The sequence below is a fragment of the Notolabrus celidotus genome, chromosome 14, assembly GCF_009762535.1.
Source record: "Notolabrus celidotus isolate fNotCel1 chromosome 14, fNotCel1.pri, whole genome shotgun sequence".
NCBI classification, from domain to species: Eukaryota; Metazoa; Chordata; class Actinopteri; order Labriformes; family Labridae; genus Notolabrus; species Notolabrus celidotus.
In genome coordinates this window covers 18,245,028-18,263,001 of record NC_048285.1, presented here as the reverse complement: position 1 = coordinate 18,263,001, position 17,974 = coordinate 18,245,028, and the positions used below count along the sequence as shown (strand labels likewise).

General features: G+C 39.3%; 1 protein-coding gene across 1 annotated transcript in view; it reads right to left on the bottom strand.

The window, feature by feature from the left end:
* Positions 1-2,225: 2,225 nt before the first annotated feature.
* elna (elastin a) overlaps positions 2,226-17,974 on the bottom strand; it is a 47,312-nt gene continuing 31,563 nt past the window's right edge. The window contains exons 22-51 of the mRNA XM_034701583.1: positions 16,908-17,105; positions 16,242-16,421; positions 15,813-16,019; positions 15,425-15,538; positions 15,243-15,320; positions 15,104-15,136; positions 14,808-14,891; positions 14,660-14,698; positions 14,057-14,206; positions 13,812-13,931; positions 13,507-13,626; positions 12,766-12,879; positions 12,639-12,674; positions 12,182-12,232; positions 10,920-10,922; positions 10,797-10,823; positions 10,688-10,702; positions 10,552-10,578; positions 10,358-10,384; positions 9,885-9,911; positions 9,658-9,714; positions 8,516-8,566; positions 8,327-8,410; positions 8,142-8,192; positions 7,560-7,631; positions 6,901-6,939; positions 6,363-6,425; positions 4,520-4,555; positions 3,857-3,925; positions 2,226-3,759 (exon numbers count right to left, since the gene is read on the bottom strand). Coding sequence (XP_034557474.1) covers positions 3,713-3,759; positions 3,857-3,925; positions 4,520-4,555; positions 6,363-6,425; positions 6,901-6,939; positions 7,560-7,631; positions 8,142-8,192; positions 8,327-8,410; positions 8,516-8,566; positions 9,658-9,714; positions 9,885-9,911; positions 10,358-10,384; positions 10,552-10,578; positions 10,688-10,702; positions 10,797-10,823; positions 10,920-10,922; positions 12,182-12,232; positions 12,639-12,674; positions 12,766-12,879; positions 13,507-13,626; positions 13,812-13,931; positions 14,057-14,206; positions 14,660-14,698; positions 14,808-14,891; positions 15,104-15,136; positions 15,243-15,320; positions 15,425-15,538; positions 15,813-16,019; positions 16,242-16,421; positions 16,908-17,105 — 2,219 coding nt within the window. The 3' untranslated portion in view covers positions 2,226-3,712. The remainder of the gene's footprint in view (positions 3,760-3,856; positions 3,926-4,519; positions 4,556-6,362; positions 6,426-6,900; positions 6,940-7,559; positions 7,632-8,141; positions 8,193-8,326; positions 8,411-8,515; positions 8,567-9,657; positions 9,715-9,884; positions 9,912-10,357; positions 10,385-10,551; positions 10,579-10,687; positions 10,703-10,796; positions 10,824-10,919; positions 10,923-12,181; positions 12,233-12,638; positions 12,675-12,765; positions 12,880-13,506; positions 13,627-13,811; positions 13,932-14,056; positions 14,207-14,659; positions 14,699-14,807; positions 14,892-15,103; positions 15,137-15,242; positions 15,321-15,424; positions 15,539-15,812; positions 16,020-16,241; positions 16,422-16,907; positions 17,106-17,974) is intronic.

The window sequence follows — 17,974 nt, the reverse complement described above, 5'->3', positions numbered from 1 at the left end:
TTTATTTGACATGCTAAGTATAGGATCACAGTATGCATGTAAACTCTCAAACTGGTTTGCCAAGTGTGGCCACATGTGCAGGCTATGCATCACTTCAGTCGAGTGGTTGTGTGCCAGTTTAATCTGACCCAGCCAACATACAACTTTGTCTCCACTTTCTAGATCAAAATCCAAACTGCACTGTGCTACAAATGACATTAGTCATCCGTGCTTCTTTACATCCAGGTAGTTAGTAGGGCATGATAGCATGATGACAGTGGCCATTGACGACAGACTCAGGTAGAGGTGGGTGGCTGATTACAGCTCAGAAACGACATACTACTGCCATCAGTAATTAAATAATAATTTGTATGCTTGCTAGGGAGGGTGAAAACATTATATTGCACATGCTGCTAGAGGTTAAAATGCTGGTGGATAAGGGAAGGAGCAGTTTAATGTAAGAGTTAGAGATCAAGGCTGTTTAAATATCATTTGAGGAGTAACAGTTGAAGAGTAAAAGATGAAAGCAGATTAATGTCTGTAAGAGAGAGAGTTAGAAAAGGAATTTACAGTGTTTGTTGAAACATGTCAGGTCCGCTCGACAAGCAGAATTGTGATACAGTAGTCAAAAGGAAAACTATGCTTCAATAAGTTGTATGAAATCAGTCTATAAAACCAAGCTGAAACAACCAATTATTTGTTTTTCATTTTCCCAATAACTGACATCAAGTTACTTCCTGGTTATTTACAGGTCAATGATGATAATTGTTCTTTACTTAAGATATGATACAGTATCTCACAAAAGTGAGTACACCCCTCATATTTCTTCTAAAGCTGATGCACAAGAAAGTCCGCAAATAGTTTGCTAAGGACAGCAGACTAAGGACATGGATTACTGGAACCTTGTCTTGTGGTCTGATGAGACCAAGATAAACTTATTTGGTTCAGAAGGCGTTAAGCGTGTGTGGTGGCAACCAGGTGAGGAGTACAGAGACAAGTGTGTCTTGCCTACAGTCAAGCATGGTGGTGGGAGTGTCATGGTCAACTATGAATGCCAACATGTACCATGACATACTGAAGCAGAGCATGATCCCCCCTCTTCGGGGACTGGGCCACAGGGCAGTATTCCAAAATGATAATGACCCCAAACACACCTTCAAGATGGCCCCTGCCTTTCCAAAGGAGCTGCGGGTAAAGGTGATGGAGTGGCCAAGCATGTCTCCAGACCTAAACCCTATTGAGCATCTGTTGGGCATCCTCAAGAGCAAGGTCTCTAACATCCACCTGCTCCATGATGTCGTCATGGAGGAGTGGAAGAGGATTCCAGTGGCAACCTGTGAAGCTCTGGTGAACTCCATGCCCAAGAGAGTTAAGGCAGCGCTGGAAAATAATGGTGGCCACACAAAATATTGACACTTTGGGCCCAATTTGGACATTTTCACTTAGGGGTGTACTCACTTTTGTTGTCGGTGGTTTAGACATTAATGGCTGTGTGTTGAGTTATTTTGAGGGGACAGTAAATCTACACTGGTAAACAAACTGTACACTGACTACTTTACATTGTATCAAAGTGTCATTTCTTCAGTGTTGTCCCATGAAAAGATATAATTAAATATTTGCAGAAATGTGAGGGGTGTACTCACTTTTGTGAGATACTGCATATACTTTTGTGGTAAAGCCAAAGCACTTGGTAGTTTTGTTTAAATAAACAGTATTGCAGAATTAGAAGATATGACACCCTAAACTGCAGATCCATGAGACACTGTGATAGTTTATAAAATGGGTAAGTGTCACAAGATGTAAGGTGATGGAAGAAAAGTGTAAGCTATTTCTTCTTGATCACGGCTCAGTGGATCTCTAGCAGTGTGAGTTCATTATTTCCAGCTGGCACAAGAACGGAGTTTGTAGTCACTACTGGAAAAATGTCTGCCTCAAACTGGGATTGTGTTGGTATGACATGAAAAAGCTCTGCCAAATCAAACATATAGGACTATCAGATGATAAAATCAATAAATCCTGGTTAATGTTGCGCGATGGGAGGCACAGTACAGATTCGACAGGACTGATATGCAACAAAGATCTAAGTCTGAGCCTGGGGTATTAATGATCTGTGGTATGTTGCTTATATAGGAAAGTGATCTCTCAGGACACACTGGACCAGATGGTTTCCATCACCAGACAGGAAGACCTGTTGCTGCTGAGGAATGCACCTCACAAGATAAGAACAACATAGAGGAGGACACATCATCTTTTAACACATTTTATTTTGTTATTTAAAGAAGAAAATAAAATGCCAGGATATCCGGGAACAAGTCACATCTGTGTCGTGGAAATATAAAAAGTGCAAACCACACTGTTCCTCCTTCTAACAACAGTTTAAATAAAGATGAAGAGTATCCCACGGCACATAAGTTGAGCAAGGCTCAAACACAGTTCTTACACAGCACCGAGTGAAGAAACTGAGGCCAGCTTACATCAAATTAGTACAAAATACAGTACACAATACAGAAGTAAGAGTTTGCAACAGCGCTCATGAACCTTTGGTCAGTAAGCCTTTCTTAAAAGCAGCTCAAGTAAAGAAAAACAATGGGAGCTTACGCCTCTTATAAGCACACCCATTTAACAAAGTCCTGTTTATATAACAACTTTAAACAGATAATAAATGCAAAAGCTTTTCTTTTATGGTCACACATTCCTGATAACAGAGCTATGAGCCAAAGCTTGGTGCAAAAAGGTACATCAGTTACATAAATGTATATAACTACTGCTGCAAAGGACTAAACAATAGAAGCAGACTAAATCACTCCATCATGGATGTTGGGACAGTGACACACAATTACACATTCATACAAACATAATATACATTACAGAGTAGTATCTGAATTAAACTTTGGAATTAAATGGCAACACTGTTTTTCCTGTGGTATTAAAACATTCTTTGATGAACAAGCCATTCTTGCGTGTCTTCAGCATATCGGTCAGCTCAAAGCAAAAACTGCTCTTCATACATCACAAGTTTGGAAACGCGAGAAATGCTGAGAAAACTGAACTGCATAGCAACGAGAATCGGCAAAGTTACTGAGAGCAGATGGGCTGGCCTGAGCCCCGATTCCCGCTGCTTTATACCCAGCAGGTCTAAAAATAGCAGCAGAGAAGACGGGAAGCCAGAAATGAAGCTGGGATTTATCATTTTTGGACGAGCCTTGACCAACCCGACCCCTCTGACATGTCGAGGTGAGACAGTGTGGGCTCTGACACTGATGACAGGTCACCCAGCTTCAGGATTAAAATCAGGAGGGAGATCATTCATTGGTCACATTGGTGATGGTTCAGACAGTCTTTAGCACAACAGTACAATTAAACACACACACACACACACACACACACACACACACACACACACACACACACACACACACACACACACACACACACACACACACACACACACACACACACACAGTGACACAAACACACTCTTTGTATTGTAACTAGACTGGTGCAGATAAAGCTTAATGACTAAAGGCACTATCAATAACATACGTCACATTAGAACGTGTACAAAATTCAGGGTCGGTGGGTTTTGTATAAAAACAGACCTTTAAAAGTCAAGTAATTAAAAAAACATCTTTACATGATTTCTAATGGGGTTTGTTTGCATATAAAATGTACATTCTTGATCATGCAGTAGCACCATGGTTTCTTGAGGTCACTCTGGATCTCAAGAGATCCTCTACTTCCTCCTCCCACAGAATTTGCCCAGGCATCCTGCAGCTCCACCTGCAGAATGGATTACACAGTAATCTTTGTTTTGGTCTTTTTTGTTTTTTTACACTGGAAGGAATTTCACACTATTTTTTAATGCCAAGCATTTCACCTCTGTAGGCCCCTCCTCCTCCTCCTGCACCAAGGAAACCTTGCAGTGGACCGTACTTTGCTGCTTTGGCTGAAAAACAACAAAGAGAACAGACAATGTGAGCCATTTAGTCTACTTTAAAATAGTTCTCTGTTGTAAAGCATGTAATGACTTGAGGTGTTCCACTAGAGTTTTTAGAGTAGTAGATGTATTGTTTGATTATTGCATCCACCCAGCACTGATACTGCACCACTAGCCTCCAAGAGAAGCTGCCATACATTGGAAACAGAAGGTCTTATGATTTTAAAGATAAGGCCACCAGCCCTACCCTCATCCCAAACTGCAAGAGTTTAGACCTGCAAAATGTGTCAATCTAAGAAACCACATGTGCTTTCCTTAAAAGTATCCAACCAGCAGTAATCTCTGATGTTCAGGAAAATGCAGAGTATTCCATTCATATTAGTCGTGCCCTGCCATCTGCACCAACAGGCACACGCAGTACCAACCCACGCATAGAGTTTTCAATCTCGTCTGAATAATCTGACATATTTCCATTCTCTTCCAAGCGGCACTGACACACATTTGAACACAGGCTTTGGGGCAAAATACAGAGTGAAACTGTAAGGTATCACACATAGTGTGATATTGATTGTGGAGTGATGTGTAGAGGTGGATGTGTGGTACCTTGTTGAGGAGTCAGTGGGGCTGGTACGTATCCACCTAGACAACATTAAGACAAAGACGGAAGGAGAGACAAGATTATGATATTAGACTGAAACAAGGTGAACTCTGGGTCTGTCACACTGGATAGTGCATGTGTCCGGGTCAGGATGCAGTGAGGAATAGATGTTTATGACAGAGTAGATCACACGGGAGGCACTGTGCTCTGGTGCTGAGCTGTGTGATCCTCAGAGCTTCAATGTTTCACAGAAATCAGACTTCTGGACAGACACTGATTTTCTCTTTCTGTATTAAAACATAAAGAAATCTTGGTCAAAGGTTGATTGATTTAGAAGGAGAGAGCTTTTTTAGCTGATGACATTTGAATAAAGTGAGCTCTGACATGGACTGCACCTTTCAAATTAATTAAGATGTATTTTGCAAATAGGAGAAACCCAACATTAAACAAAGATATATTAATTCCCCTACTGTCTGGAATAATCCAATTAATCTCTCTGTAACTGGGTGCTCTGATGAAAAATGCACATTATCATTATTCGAGCACACAATAATTCCCTTAAGCAAACTCAGCTTCCCGTGTGAGCTAACAAGTTAAAAACTAGAGGTTTAATCTTTTGACGTTAAATTTGAAAAGCCCCTGACGGAACTTAGTTTAGTAGACAATACGCATCATTTTTTCATTAGAGCAAGAGAATAAACAGAATTGTATGTGTATTCAAGAACATATTTGATCATCAGAGAAAGGGTCTGGACTTTTCAAGTTTAAATAGAGATGTACAATATTTGGGTTAGAAAGTATTTTTTCTTGAACTGTAGTTAACATAGAAACCCTCATAGAGGAAGCAAGCTTAAACATGAGTTGAATTGGGTTTGGAAGTGTCTAGCATTGAGGAAAGGAGAGAGGGGGGACTCAAGAACCTGTAAAACAGAAGAGCTAATGAGCCTAAAACAACCTTAACTGTCTTAATATGTGGTCTCCTTGATTGGATGTGAAGTAGATCATATAATGAATGTCCTGCAGGTGCCTCCCTCTTTCTTTATGCACTCAGCTCCAAAGAGGAAAGCAATGCATCAGTTTTCCTGTCCTTCAACTTTTCCAGTGGTGTTACCTGTATGTATGCAGCTGTGCATTAATCCGCCTCCTGATCCAGAAACAAGGATGAAAAGTTACAGAATTGTTTGTGTTCCATTTCTAAGTTTAAGGAGGCAGCTAATCAATTGATGTTGGGATTTTAGTAGCAGGAAAAAAAACAGCAATAACATACTGAGAAAAGAAAAAATGAAAAATCGCAAGCATCTTTATTGGAATTAACAGATGGTCGGTACTGGAGGCAACAGATGCATAGATCAATAATAGAGCTGAAGCTGTGGCGTATGTATTAAGTTCAAATCATAGCTTTTGTTTTGTATTTTTGTTCTTGATACACACATGTTACACACACACACACACACACACACACACACACACACACACACACAGACACACAGACACACACACACACACACACACACACACACACACACACACACACACAAACACACAAACACACACACACACACACACACACACACACACTCACCCTACTTCTGCCAACTTCTCTTGCTTCCATGCACTGAAGATTAATGGCTCAATTCTGTCGCTTTTTCACTGATTATCTTTTCCACTGACTCCCTAAAGGTCACTGCGCAGAATGCTGTTTACAGCCAACACATGTACAATATGTTTGTCGTAAGCTATATCATATTGTCTCACAATAATCAGCAGAAAGTTTTGACTTAAATCTTTCCTTAACCTTTTCTTTCACTCTTTTTTTGCACACAAACAAAAATGCTGAGGAAGCAGTACCTGCACCTGGATAGAACTGTTGGGGGTAACCTCCTCCATAGCCAGGTACCACTGAACCCACACCTGTATAGAAATAAAAGCACACTTAGCAAAGAAAAGCTAAACTTTGAGTTTAAGCATACATACAGTATGTACAGTGAGGACGACAACTTGACCTAGTTTTCAAGGAGCCAATAATTATTCTCTGTTTTGTTGTAAAGTCTGCACTCACTATTGAAGAGATTTGTTGGACCATCTGTGGAAGCATTTCACACAGACAATAATATCTCCGTACCCACTGGGGGAAGGATTAGAGCCATGAGTTTTACTGGCTGGCCTGTGTGCTATCGAATGGGCAGAGAGAGGAGGCTGTACAGTCAGCTGTTATTGTGTGATTACATTCATCCCTCACAGACGGGCAGAGGAAGAACAAGGAGGAGGACAGACATGATCACTGCACACACTGTAAAGTGTGTTGTGATCGAGGCAAGGGACATGTGTTTCTTACAGTAGGAGACGGGGAACAGAAAATAGTGAACAAACATTTGGCGGCCCTCACCTGGCTGATATCCGCCACCACCTCCAAGATTGCCATAGCCTGATCCAATGACAAGTACACATACAAAATCACAATAATACATCTATTGTTATAGTGTGCGATTAAATTATAGCTTGTTGTGGGGTTTTTTTGTCTCGAGTGTGACATGTAGCCAGAAGCTCAGCTGAGGTTACAGAAACAACCTCATCCAGATGTCCTCTAGCAGAGTTTTGTTGTTTCAGGGCAGACTCTCTGGGGGTTTGTATTATCTTCAGTTTCACTTTGATGTTGTGCACAGTTATACTAACAGGAATCAGACATCATCTGGGAAATGTTGTGTTGCTGTCTTGCTTCATTTACAAACTCCTAACAGTACCATAACACTACAGGGATTACTGCCTTTTGGGGAAACTGGGTTTTGTGGAATTTTTGGTTTTCTAACCATCATGACTACTGTTTAGCTTCAGTAGTACACGCGTTCTCCTTTTCATTTTGTATTAAAAATACTTACTATATTAACTATATATTCTGTAATAGATACTACAATATAATATGTTTCATTAAATGCAAGTATACTCACCATAGGGAGCTCTTGTTACAACAGTAAACTTAGAGGAACCAATAATATAGACAAGACTCAGCTTCACAGCATATATACTTTTAATAGCCTGTTACTCTACCTGGTTTGGGTGGTTTGGCTCCACCACCAGCACCAGCACCTCCCAGTCCAACCCCAGCAGGATACAACCCACCTGTCAAAAGAAACAAAACACTGGATAAGATGAGGTAATAAAGAGTATTTTTACTATATATATATCATTAGACTGGAAATACTGACATGTCTACACCAATCTATTTCCTTCACCCAAGTGTCCAGCTGCTGTCTCATTCCTCACACAGACACTTATCAGCATGTCCGCCAACTTCCTGCACAGGAAGTATATCGCGATGGCATCTCTGACCAACTGTCACATTGAGCACTGGGCAGAACGTTTTGGGATTTTTTTTTTTTTTAGATCAAGAGAACATTGTGTGTACATGCTGAAGGCCTCCTCTCTTCTCGTGCACACCCTACCCATTAACATGAAGATATGGACGAGAGCAGGAGCAAGACAACTCATCTCCCACATTTTGTGTTGGGGCATTAAATGTTTTTATCTTGAAGGAGGAATCAAACAGCAGTGAGGTTTTTACTTGTTTCCCTATGATGACACCAACATCTAGAGCTCTTGGGGTTGTAAAACTGAATGTTGAGTTCTGACCGTAATAACCTCCTGCTGACAGTGGGATTCCTGCCCCTCCTGCTCCAGGCACTGCAAAAAATTAAATCATATAGTATGGCGACTACATAGAAATCTTAAAAATAAAATTCATAAATGTGTAGCAAGGACCACTTTAAATATACTTTGGGATGTGGTTTGTTGGAGCAGTGCATGCACTCACTTACCTGGTGGTTTCAGAGGCTTTGCTGCAGGCAGAGCTCCAGTTCCAGTTCCAACTCCTGTACCAACACCAACACCACCATAAGGACCTAAAGCACGGAAAGGACACAATTAAAAGTCTCTTTCATTTAAACCGAGTCTTTAAATGTTTAGAAGTAAATCTATATTGTATCTGATGTATGTATATGCTCCACCATATGGATATGGATATCCAGCTCCGCCGGGGCCAACACCTACTCCGGTACCTGTGGAGAAAAGGCTGAGGCTGAGGAATCATAGTTTTAAAAATTAAACATCGCTTTACAATTGTTATATTTAGTAAGAACTGCATTATCATATTTTTTCAGAATGTTAGAAAGAGCATATTTGGTAAATCTGTCCTCCTCTGTTACACTCTGCCTAGATTTAACTGATGAATGAATGACTATTTATTTTGGTCATTCGTTAAAGAATAACATGAGTCTACAATTTTTGTGAATATTCAACTGATTAAATACCAAATAACACCATTTTACATGTATACCCTGGTGCATTTCACACAATAAAACCCCTACAATGAACGACTACAAAAGGAGTTTTTAAAGACACAGTATCTAAAAATTGAAAGTATAAGATCTTATGAATAATAGATGAGTAGTTTCATGGTGACATGCTTTATTTATTACTCTCAAAGCTTTTTATTTGGCTCTTTATTTGTTGTTTTATACAGTTCCTCAGAATGTTATATATGGCATAACATGTTTATGTGTATTCCATGTCTGTTACTGGTAAAATAGTGCAGGGAATGGCTAAACTGCCCTGAAACTGCTAATCTGCAGATAGTATGAACTGATTAGTGCTCAATTTCTCTGCAGGGTTATAATTGGGTATAAAAAAGCCTGAAGCTGCTTTTTCTTAACATATTAACTACAGGTTTTATTGATTTAAGTTTGATTAATTAACCGTCTGGACAGAAAGTGCACCATGAGATTCACACAGTCCTTTGTGTGAAAGTGGGATCAATAACAAAATCATTAAACAAATGTTCATCTCTTAAGATATCATTTTTAAGCAACACTGAGTTGCAGTTAGAAATAATTCTGTCAAGATCAGGACATTAAAAAAATGAATGTTTTTAATTATGATGTTTGATTAATTTTCTATAACAGAACTAGAATCTATCCTGCTGCAAAGTCACACACTGGAACTGACTATTTTGACATTCAAATTGATTATTTAGTGACTATTTATACTAATGTATCTGAAGAATCTAAATTAGTAATATTGTCCATAACTGTACATTACATTGACAGAAAAACTTTTTTTCCTTATGATGTTCAATCTAAATCATCTTTACCTGGTAAGAATGGTTTAGGTGCTTTGCCTCCAGTGCCAACACCAACACCAACACCAACTGGTGACAGCAGAGTTGAGAATTATAATAGTCACAGACATCGGCTGAGACGAACAACTTCAGTTGTTATACTTGTCTTTGTCTCCACCATGTGGCCAGATGAATGTATCATACTCATTAAAATTCAGTTTAGATTTTAGTAGTCAATCAAAATATAAATAACGGCCTACCTCCTGGTTGTTGGACTCCCGGTGCAACTAAAGAAAGGAGATAAAGACATGAACTAGTTATATCAATCAATCAATCTTTATTTGTATAGCACCAAATCACAACAAGCATTATCTCAAGGCACTTTTACAAACATAGCAGGTCTATACCATACTCTATGAGAGAGAGAGAGAGAGAGAGAGAGAGAGAGAGAGAGAGAGAGAGAGAGAGAGAGAGAGAGAGAGAGAGAGAGAGAGAGAGATGATAGTGAACAAGTCAATAAGAAAGTGCCAGGACACAAACAATAAAACACAAGTACACGCTTAACAGATTCGGATCATTTCATGAAAACAAATTTGCTACATAAGAGTGAACCATCCTTTTCTTATTTCAATCTTGTATTTCTTTAATCTATATGTGTGTGCACATACAGAACAAACAGTGCTGACAGAAACTTGACTTTTCACAGATACAAACAAAGGTTGTTCAATCTTACCAGGCTGACCTTGTCCTGTTGTACCAACTAAAACAAAGTCAGAGGTTACATCGGTTATCATCCAGCATACATTTTGTTAAATGGCCAAGAGAGAAACTTACTGAGACTAAATCAATGTTAGAAGGACACAGCACAGCTGTTACTAATATCAAATATCTAGGTATGTATGCAAAGAAAATTAAATGTGCTCTTACCACCTGAGGGTGCAACACCTGCTCCACCTGTGACAAAAACATCAAGGCACTTAAAGATTTGTAGTATATGATGCATGCAGAAGAGGGGGTGGGGGTTGAGTGTTCTGAGTAAGGGAAAAGTTTTTAACATACTTACCAACACTGGTGCCCGCTGTGAAATAAAAAAGAAACATCACATTAAGCTTATTCAGTAATTATTTATTCAGGAAAATGTTCAATCAAACGATAAAATGTGTTCAACTCACCACTAGGCTGAATGATTCCACCGGCAACTGTTGAAAGAGTCACAAATAAAATAACTTAAAAAGAGGTTCAAACACACATCATACATTCACTTAGTGGAATAATATGCTGTTATTTTGACCTACCGCCTGTTTCCACAGATTCACCACAGGAGAACAATGTGTGAAAAAAGAAGAAAAGAGCAACATTAGTGGAACTGTCTCTTGAAATGTTGATTTTTTTTTTTTGTCTTTTGGATTTGGTTCATTAATGTATGTGAAATATGCTCTTTTGGAATTAAATTACTTGAAGGGGAAAGAAGGCAAAATCATGTTAAACAAACATTCAACATAATAAGAAAATTATTTTCAGATGCACACATTCCAAAAATTACTGAAAGACATTCTATAGCAGGGGCTTTGTGTGCACTTTGTTCACATACATGATCATTTCAGACTATAAATTCATCTTATCACAATACAATCCTTCCTTTTTACTAAATTTAACCCCTTTAAATATGACAAAAGAACCCTGCTGTAGAACTTAAACTGAGACTCATTTGAGGAAAGAGAAAACATTCATGTTTACAAAAACTACAAGCCCCTCAGATATTTGAGAGCAATCAAATGTTACCAGTGAGATAGTGATCTTCAAGCATTTACCTGATTTTATCTAACAGTCCAGTTATCTCTACTTTATGCAAGTTATCATTCAAGGTGAGTGAGAGCTGTTAGTAAAAAGGAAAAGGGAACACAAGACAAGCAGAGCAGTGCCAAGATAGTGACAATCTATGACCACAGTCGTCAATGCAATGACTGGATGGGAGGTTTGGGGGGGTCATGTTCAAATGTTGTTGTATCATACAGATCACACATACATACGAACATACAATCGTGCAGAACACAACAAGTAAAATTATGAAGCTGCAATTTTCTTTTACAGTGATATCCAATTTTCAGAAAATAAAAACCTCTCATTAAGGTAAAAAACAGAATCTACAATTCCCCTTTAACTTTAAAGTTAAATCAGTAGAATCAAGAATTTTCATTTTATTTATTTATTGTACAAAAGTATGTCTAGATTTTGAAAAGATTGAAATGCAGCGGTGGAGGCTATTTTTGATTGAGCATTGATTTATATTGCACCACAGGCAGATTCCAAAAGTGGTGGGCTTCATTTTTTTGTTGAATTTTGAATAAATATGGTGCAATTAAGACTAAAGCAGTAATCATAAAGAATCTTTAACTCACCTTCAGTTTTTAGAGAAAAAAATAACAAGAAATACTGATTTATTAACCCATACTTCACTTGAGTAGCAAACAAATGTATTTCAACCTCCATTTTTATTTATAAAACACCTCAGAATTCACTCAGTGATCATATGTTTCATGGAAACAGCAAGTCTTACTGGGCTGTGGGACCTCTGGGGCCTTGCCAGTTGCAGAAATAGACGTGGGCACTGGCAAAGACAACAGATTTCAGTTTCATCCATTGTGCTTTAAACAGGGGTTCAGTAGGACAGAGTAAAAAGGCAGAAGCTGTGAGGTATACCCTGTTATTGCTGGGAGGCTGTAAGCTAGAGTTGGTCAATAGCTGGTAGCACTCACATTACAAACAACATATGAGCTTTTTGGCCAGAAAATAGATCAAGAAAATGTATAGCGCATAAAAGAAGACACAGTTTTGTGCAGTTATCCTTAGCGAGGCAGCATCTCAGAATATGAGAGGAAGTATTGCTTTTCTCTCTTCCTGCAATATGTGCAAATAGCTGTTGCATAAAGAGTGTGTTTTCCAAAGGCATATACATGTATGTGTATACTGTAAAAAATATCCCAGAAAAATACAGCAGTGGTGCAACACTGTACCTGGTCGAACAGTCGCAGCAAAACCTGTGTCCTTTTCTGTAAAAGCAATGACAACATTTCAATTGCAACAATTTTAAAAGGCCATGTCTCAGGATATAGGGATTTTAGTGAGTGTTTTAAGTTTTACCTGGCTTTACAGGAACACCTGTGCCCCCCACAACAGCAGAACCATTTGGAACACCACCCACAGTTGAATCTACAGTAGCTCCTGGTACAGCAAGTCCTCCTCCAGTGACGCCTCCTATATAACATGGAAAACATGAAGTCAGCCAAGAGTTTTTGCGAAGATTTGTCTTCTTCTAAAATCATGGATTGTCAATAACAGACAACTAGTGTGTTTCTCTGTTGGAGGTCAAAAAGTAGAGACGAGGTTGCAGGTTTTGGGAGAATCTGCAGGAGGATCTGAGAACAGGGTTCCCAGGGAGGATAATTCTTGCTTTGATTTCTGAGTCAAAGTATTACAGAAGCGAGAGCCGTGTCTGCATTCTCTGCTGGGTGTCCACGAAAGTTTTTGTTGACATTGGGCCATGTCAAAAATGAGTCTTGAGACTAATCACTTTGTGTCTTGGTGTATAATTCCATTGTAGAGTATATAAAGGGATATGTCTGGTGGGAATTGTCAGGACTGTGTTTTTCATTTTGAAACCTTGAGCTTGATGAAACACATAAATTCTTAAATTAAAAAAAGAGAAGTAATATCAAAAGATCAAAATTCAAGTCTCAAAATACAGAATGAATGAAAGGATTTGTACTTAGTGAAGAGTGAACACTACTTCTGAATACCTACTCTTGTAGTCAATCTCTATAATAACTTATTCACGATTGTAGGACTCTGGATATGTGATACTTGTGTGCTTATTCTTTTCACCATATTTGGCAGCTTTTGCAGCAGCAGAGTATTGTCCACCTCCAGGGCCTACACCAGGATATACTCCTGCCCCTCCAAGTCCTCCAGTTCCTACACCAACTCCAGCTCCTCCTGAAACTCCTATGAAGGAAAAGGGGCAGTTTACATTATTCCTGTACTGTCAATAAAATCCAAAAGTCCAGATGACGTTAAGGTCAGTGAGAAAACAGTAGTTTTTTAATATTGAACAACTTCTGTCATACTTTCTTTACTAACCACTGACTGCCTATGAATGTTTATTATATTTGTATGCATATGTATTGTACCATATTTGGCAGCTTTTGCAGCAGCAGAGTATTGTCCACCTCCAGGGCCTACACCAGGATATACTCCTGCCCCTCCTAGTCCTCTACCTCCTAACCCTACTCCAGCTCCTCCTGCAACTCCTAGTATTGAAAACAGAGCAGGTTTGGGGTAAAAAAGAAGGATAGGGAAACAATAGTAGGTGAAGTCATTTGTGACACAAAATCAAACGCATGTGAATTTATTATAAGTAGTTTATTAATTTTACCATATTTGGCAGCTTTGGCAGCAGCAGAGTATTGTCCACCTCCAGGGGCAATACCAGTACCAAGTCCTCCGAATCCTCCTGTCCCTCCAACTCCCCCTGCCCCTCCTAGTCCTCCAGTTCCTAAACCTACTCCAGCTCCTCCTGGAACTCCTAATTTAAAAAAAAAGTACGGTAGGTGCATTTTTAGGTACATTATTAGTTTTCACATAATAAAACTGAATGACATGCAGGAACATAACTGGAAACTTTATCCTCCCAATTTGCAACAAATGTGTATATTTTAAAATGTCTCTCTGGATATGTTGGATATAAATCATTCATGCTTCCATTACTAAGCTAGACACTCCTATAAATCCAGTGTACCTTAGTCCAAGACCAAAAGCTTGCACTGTAACATCTTTAAAAAGAACTAAACCCTAAGATCTCTAAACAGTGCTGCTAAACATTTGAGTGTCTCCTAGTTTAATAGTCTCTACCACATTAGCAGCTAATCACTGTACATAAAATCGAAGGTTCCGAAAGCATGAAGATGCTTCAGATGACTGAAAAATTAAGTTAAAAAAAAACAACAACATCAGAAGCTACTTAAAGAAAACCTCTTACCATATTTAGGAGGTTTGACACCAGCACCAGCTCCATAACCTATGAGGGAGCAAAATGTTTGTGACTGAGGGTTTTTTGATAAATCAAAATTAGGAAGATGATGCATTTACATAAAAAAGGTCAACATAGTATCAGTTTCACAACTTACCGCCATAGCCACCAACACCACCTGGAGGTACCTGCCCTAGTCCCCCTGGAACTCCAGCTCCTCCTAGGCCTGCTCCTGGTACTCCTATCGAGAGGAAAAAAAGGACTCTGTTTTTCACTGTTACTAATGAAAGATTATAAATGTTCAGCACTGTCATACCTTGTCTAACTGACCAGTGCCTTTAACTTTCAAAAGTATACTGTGTATGCAAATTTGTGAGTACATCAGTAAAAGATAAGTTAGAGTTGTAACATGGTAACTACTACACTGCATTAAACAGTAAAGATCAGTCTCACCATATTTAGGAGGTTTAGCTCCAGCTGCCAAAGCTGTGATGTAACATGTAAAGAAAGGTTAGATTAAAAAGTGATTCTGGAAATAAAAAAAACTCTCCTTCATTACTTCTGCAAATCAAAAATCTGGAGGCATATTTACATCCATATCCTGGTAAAAATGGGACTCTTCCAGGAGTTCCTCCTCCACCACCTGGGACTGCCCCTGCACCACCTTGACCTTTAATTAAAAAATGAGTCCAGTAATTATTTTAAATTCTTCCATATGATGCAATTAACTTGGTCTACAGTAGTGTGTCCTGTCAGAGATTTAATTCCAGTCACCATATTTAGCAGCTTTAGCAGCAGCAGAGTATCCTCCACCTCCAAATCCTCCTGCTCCACCCAGTCCTGTGCCCCCGAGTCCCGTTCCTCCTGTGCCTCCCAGTCCCCCCACACCTGTAGATCCAACATTTTAACACTTAACTGAAAACACATTGCACAATCAATTTTCAGCCTAACAGACCTTCACCAGGTATGATTGCCATCATACCTGATGAAGGTCCACCTAATCAATAAACAGAGTGAACTTTAGTCAACATGTTATGCCACAGAGATCCAGATTTATATTTGGTGCAAGAGACACTTGGTATGATCAAAAACTGAGATTTCTAATGTTTATTAATTAATCATTCTGGAATCTTTACACGCCAATAAAAAAAACATCCCATACCATATTTAGCCGCTTTAGCAGCAGCAGAATAACCTCCTCCTGCACCTCCCAGTCCTCCAGTTCCATATTGTCCCCCTGCACCTCCCAGTCCTCCAGTTCCATATTGTCCTCCTGCACCTCCCAGTCCTGCAGTTCCATATTGTCCCCCTGCACCCCCCAGTCCTCCAGTTCCTAACTGTCCTCCTGCGCCTCCCAATCCTCCGACTCCTGTAGAACCATATTTTGAACAACCCAAATCACATTGTGCAATTCATGTTGCACTCACAATGTCTACATGTTTTCATTCAAAACAACAAAATTAGTGGCAGCATTGTAATTCAAAGTCATTTTTTTCTATTGTAACAGAGACTTATTCCCAGCAACAAATTAGATTTCTTATACTTTTTTATTCTAGATGGATCTACTCGCCAATGAGACAAAGCCCCATACCATATTTGGCAGCCTTGGCAGCAGCAGAATAACCTCCACCTCCACCTCCAGCTCCTAACTGTCCTCCTGCACCTCCCAGTCCTCCAGTTCCATATTGTCCTCCAGCTCCTAATTGTCCTCCTGTGCCTCCCAGTCCTCCAGCTCCTAACTGTCCTCCTGCGCCTCCAAGTCCCCCGACTCCTGTAGAAACAAATTTTGAGCAAACAACCCAAATCACATCTGCCATCCATATTACACTCAAAATGTCTACATTTTGTTTCTTTCAAAACATTGAAACTAGTGGACTTCATTGCTATTAGAAGTCTCCCTTTTGGTCGTTTGTACGTTTCTGTGTAGTTACTTAAGTTTTTCTTCAACAAAAAAAATGAAACAAAACATAAAAACAAAAAAAAGTGGGATTATGAAGTTGGAAATTCGGGAGAAAGAAGTTAGACAAAGTTTGATTTTTTCCTTCCTGCACACCTGATTGTGTGACAGGTAGTAGGGTGAAACTATAAACCAAAGAAAAAAGGTTCCCACACTGTCCCACTTCAAGCAGACATATTTAATCATTCTTACAACATTTCAGTCTAACAGACCTGTGACTATAAAGACTAGTTTTAAGCAACAAATTAGATTTTCTTTTATTCTGGATTAATCTACTTGCCAATAAAAATAGTCCCATACCATATTTAGCAGCTTTGGCAGCAGCAGAATAACCTCCTCCTACGCCTCCAGCTCCTAATTGTCCTCCTGCTCCATATTGTCCTCCTGCGCCTCCCAGTCCTCCAGCTCCTAATTGTCCTCCTGCTCCATATTGTCCTCCTGCGCCTCCCACTCCTCCAGTTCCTAATTGTCCTCCTGCTCCTCCAAGTCCCCCAATTCCTGTAGAACCAGATTTTGAGCAAACAAATTTTTGACGTTAATTGTAAGTTTCTGTCTGATAACAGAAGAGTTTTACAACAAGGTATTAGGGTCATTATTAAAAAACAAAAAAGAGAACTGAAGGAGAAGAGATATATCCCAGAGGAACATTTTTCTGCTCAAGGCTTTCTCTTCTAAGTCTCCAGAGACAAAACTGAGATTCTCACTTCAGCCTCATTCAAGTTTCAAATTCTTCTTATTGGTTTCTCATTAGTGTCTCCTGAAATTCACTAGGAGAAATAGTAGAGACCATGACATGAGTCCTATTTTGAGACTTAAATGAGAGATCTCATTAATGGCTCATTTTCTTAAATATATTTTTGGCCTTTTTGCCTTTATTTGACAGGACAGCTGAAGAGAGACAGGAAATGTGGGTAGTAGTGAGCGGGGGAAGACATGCAGGAAATGGTCAAACGGCCGGGAATCGAGCCTCTGTATGTGGGGCGCTTAGACCGCTAGGCCACCAGTGCCCAAAAGAATCCACCCCTTTAATTGTAATAATCTGGCTAAATCTGGTCAGCCCTTTTTGTGGCCCATATTTTAAATAAATGGTCTGTCATACCTGGTATGAAATCTCTATCTTTTGCAATTTCTCTCAAATCCACTAAATCTTTCTAAAGCTAAAGCTTGAGACACAAAAACTGAGTCTGACAAAAACAAATGGATGAGGTTAGATTGAGACAATTGAGAGAGCTCCCTGATTTCTCCACCTGAGCTCAAAAGGAGTCACAACACTTGAGAAATACCTGAGAATCATTTCAGATTTTGACCAGATCTCCTTTTGAACTGAAAGGGAGACTAAGCTGAGACTTTTTACAACTTTTTTTTCT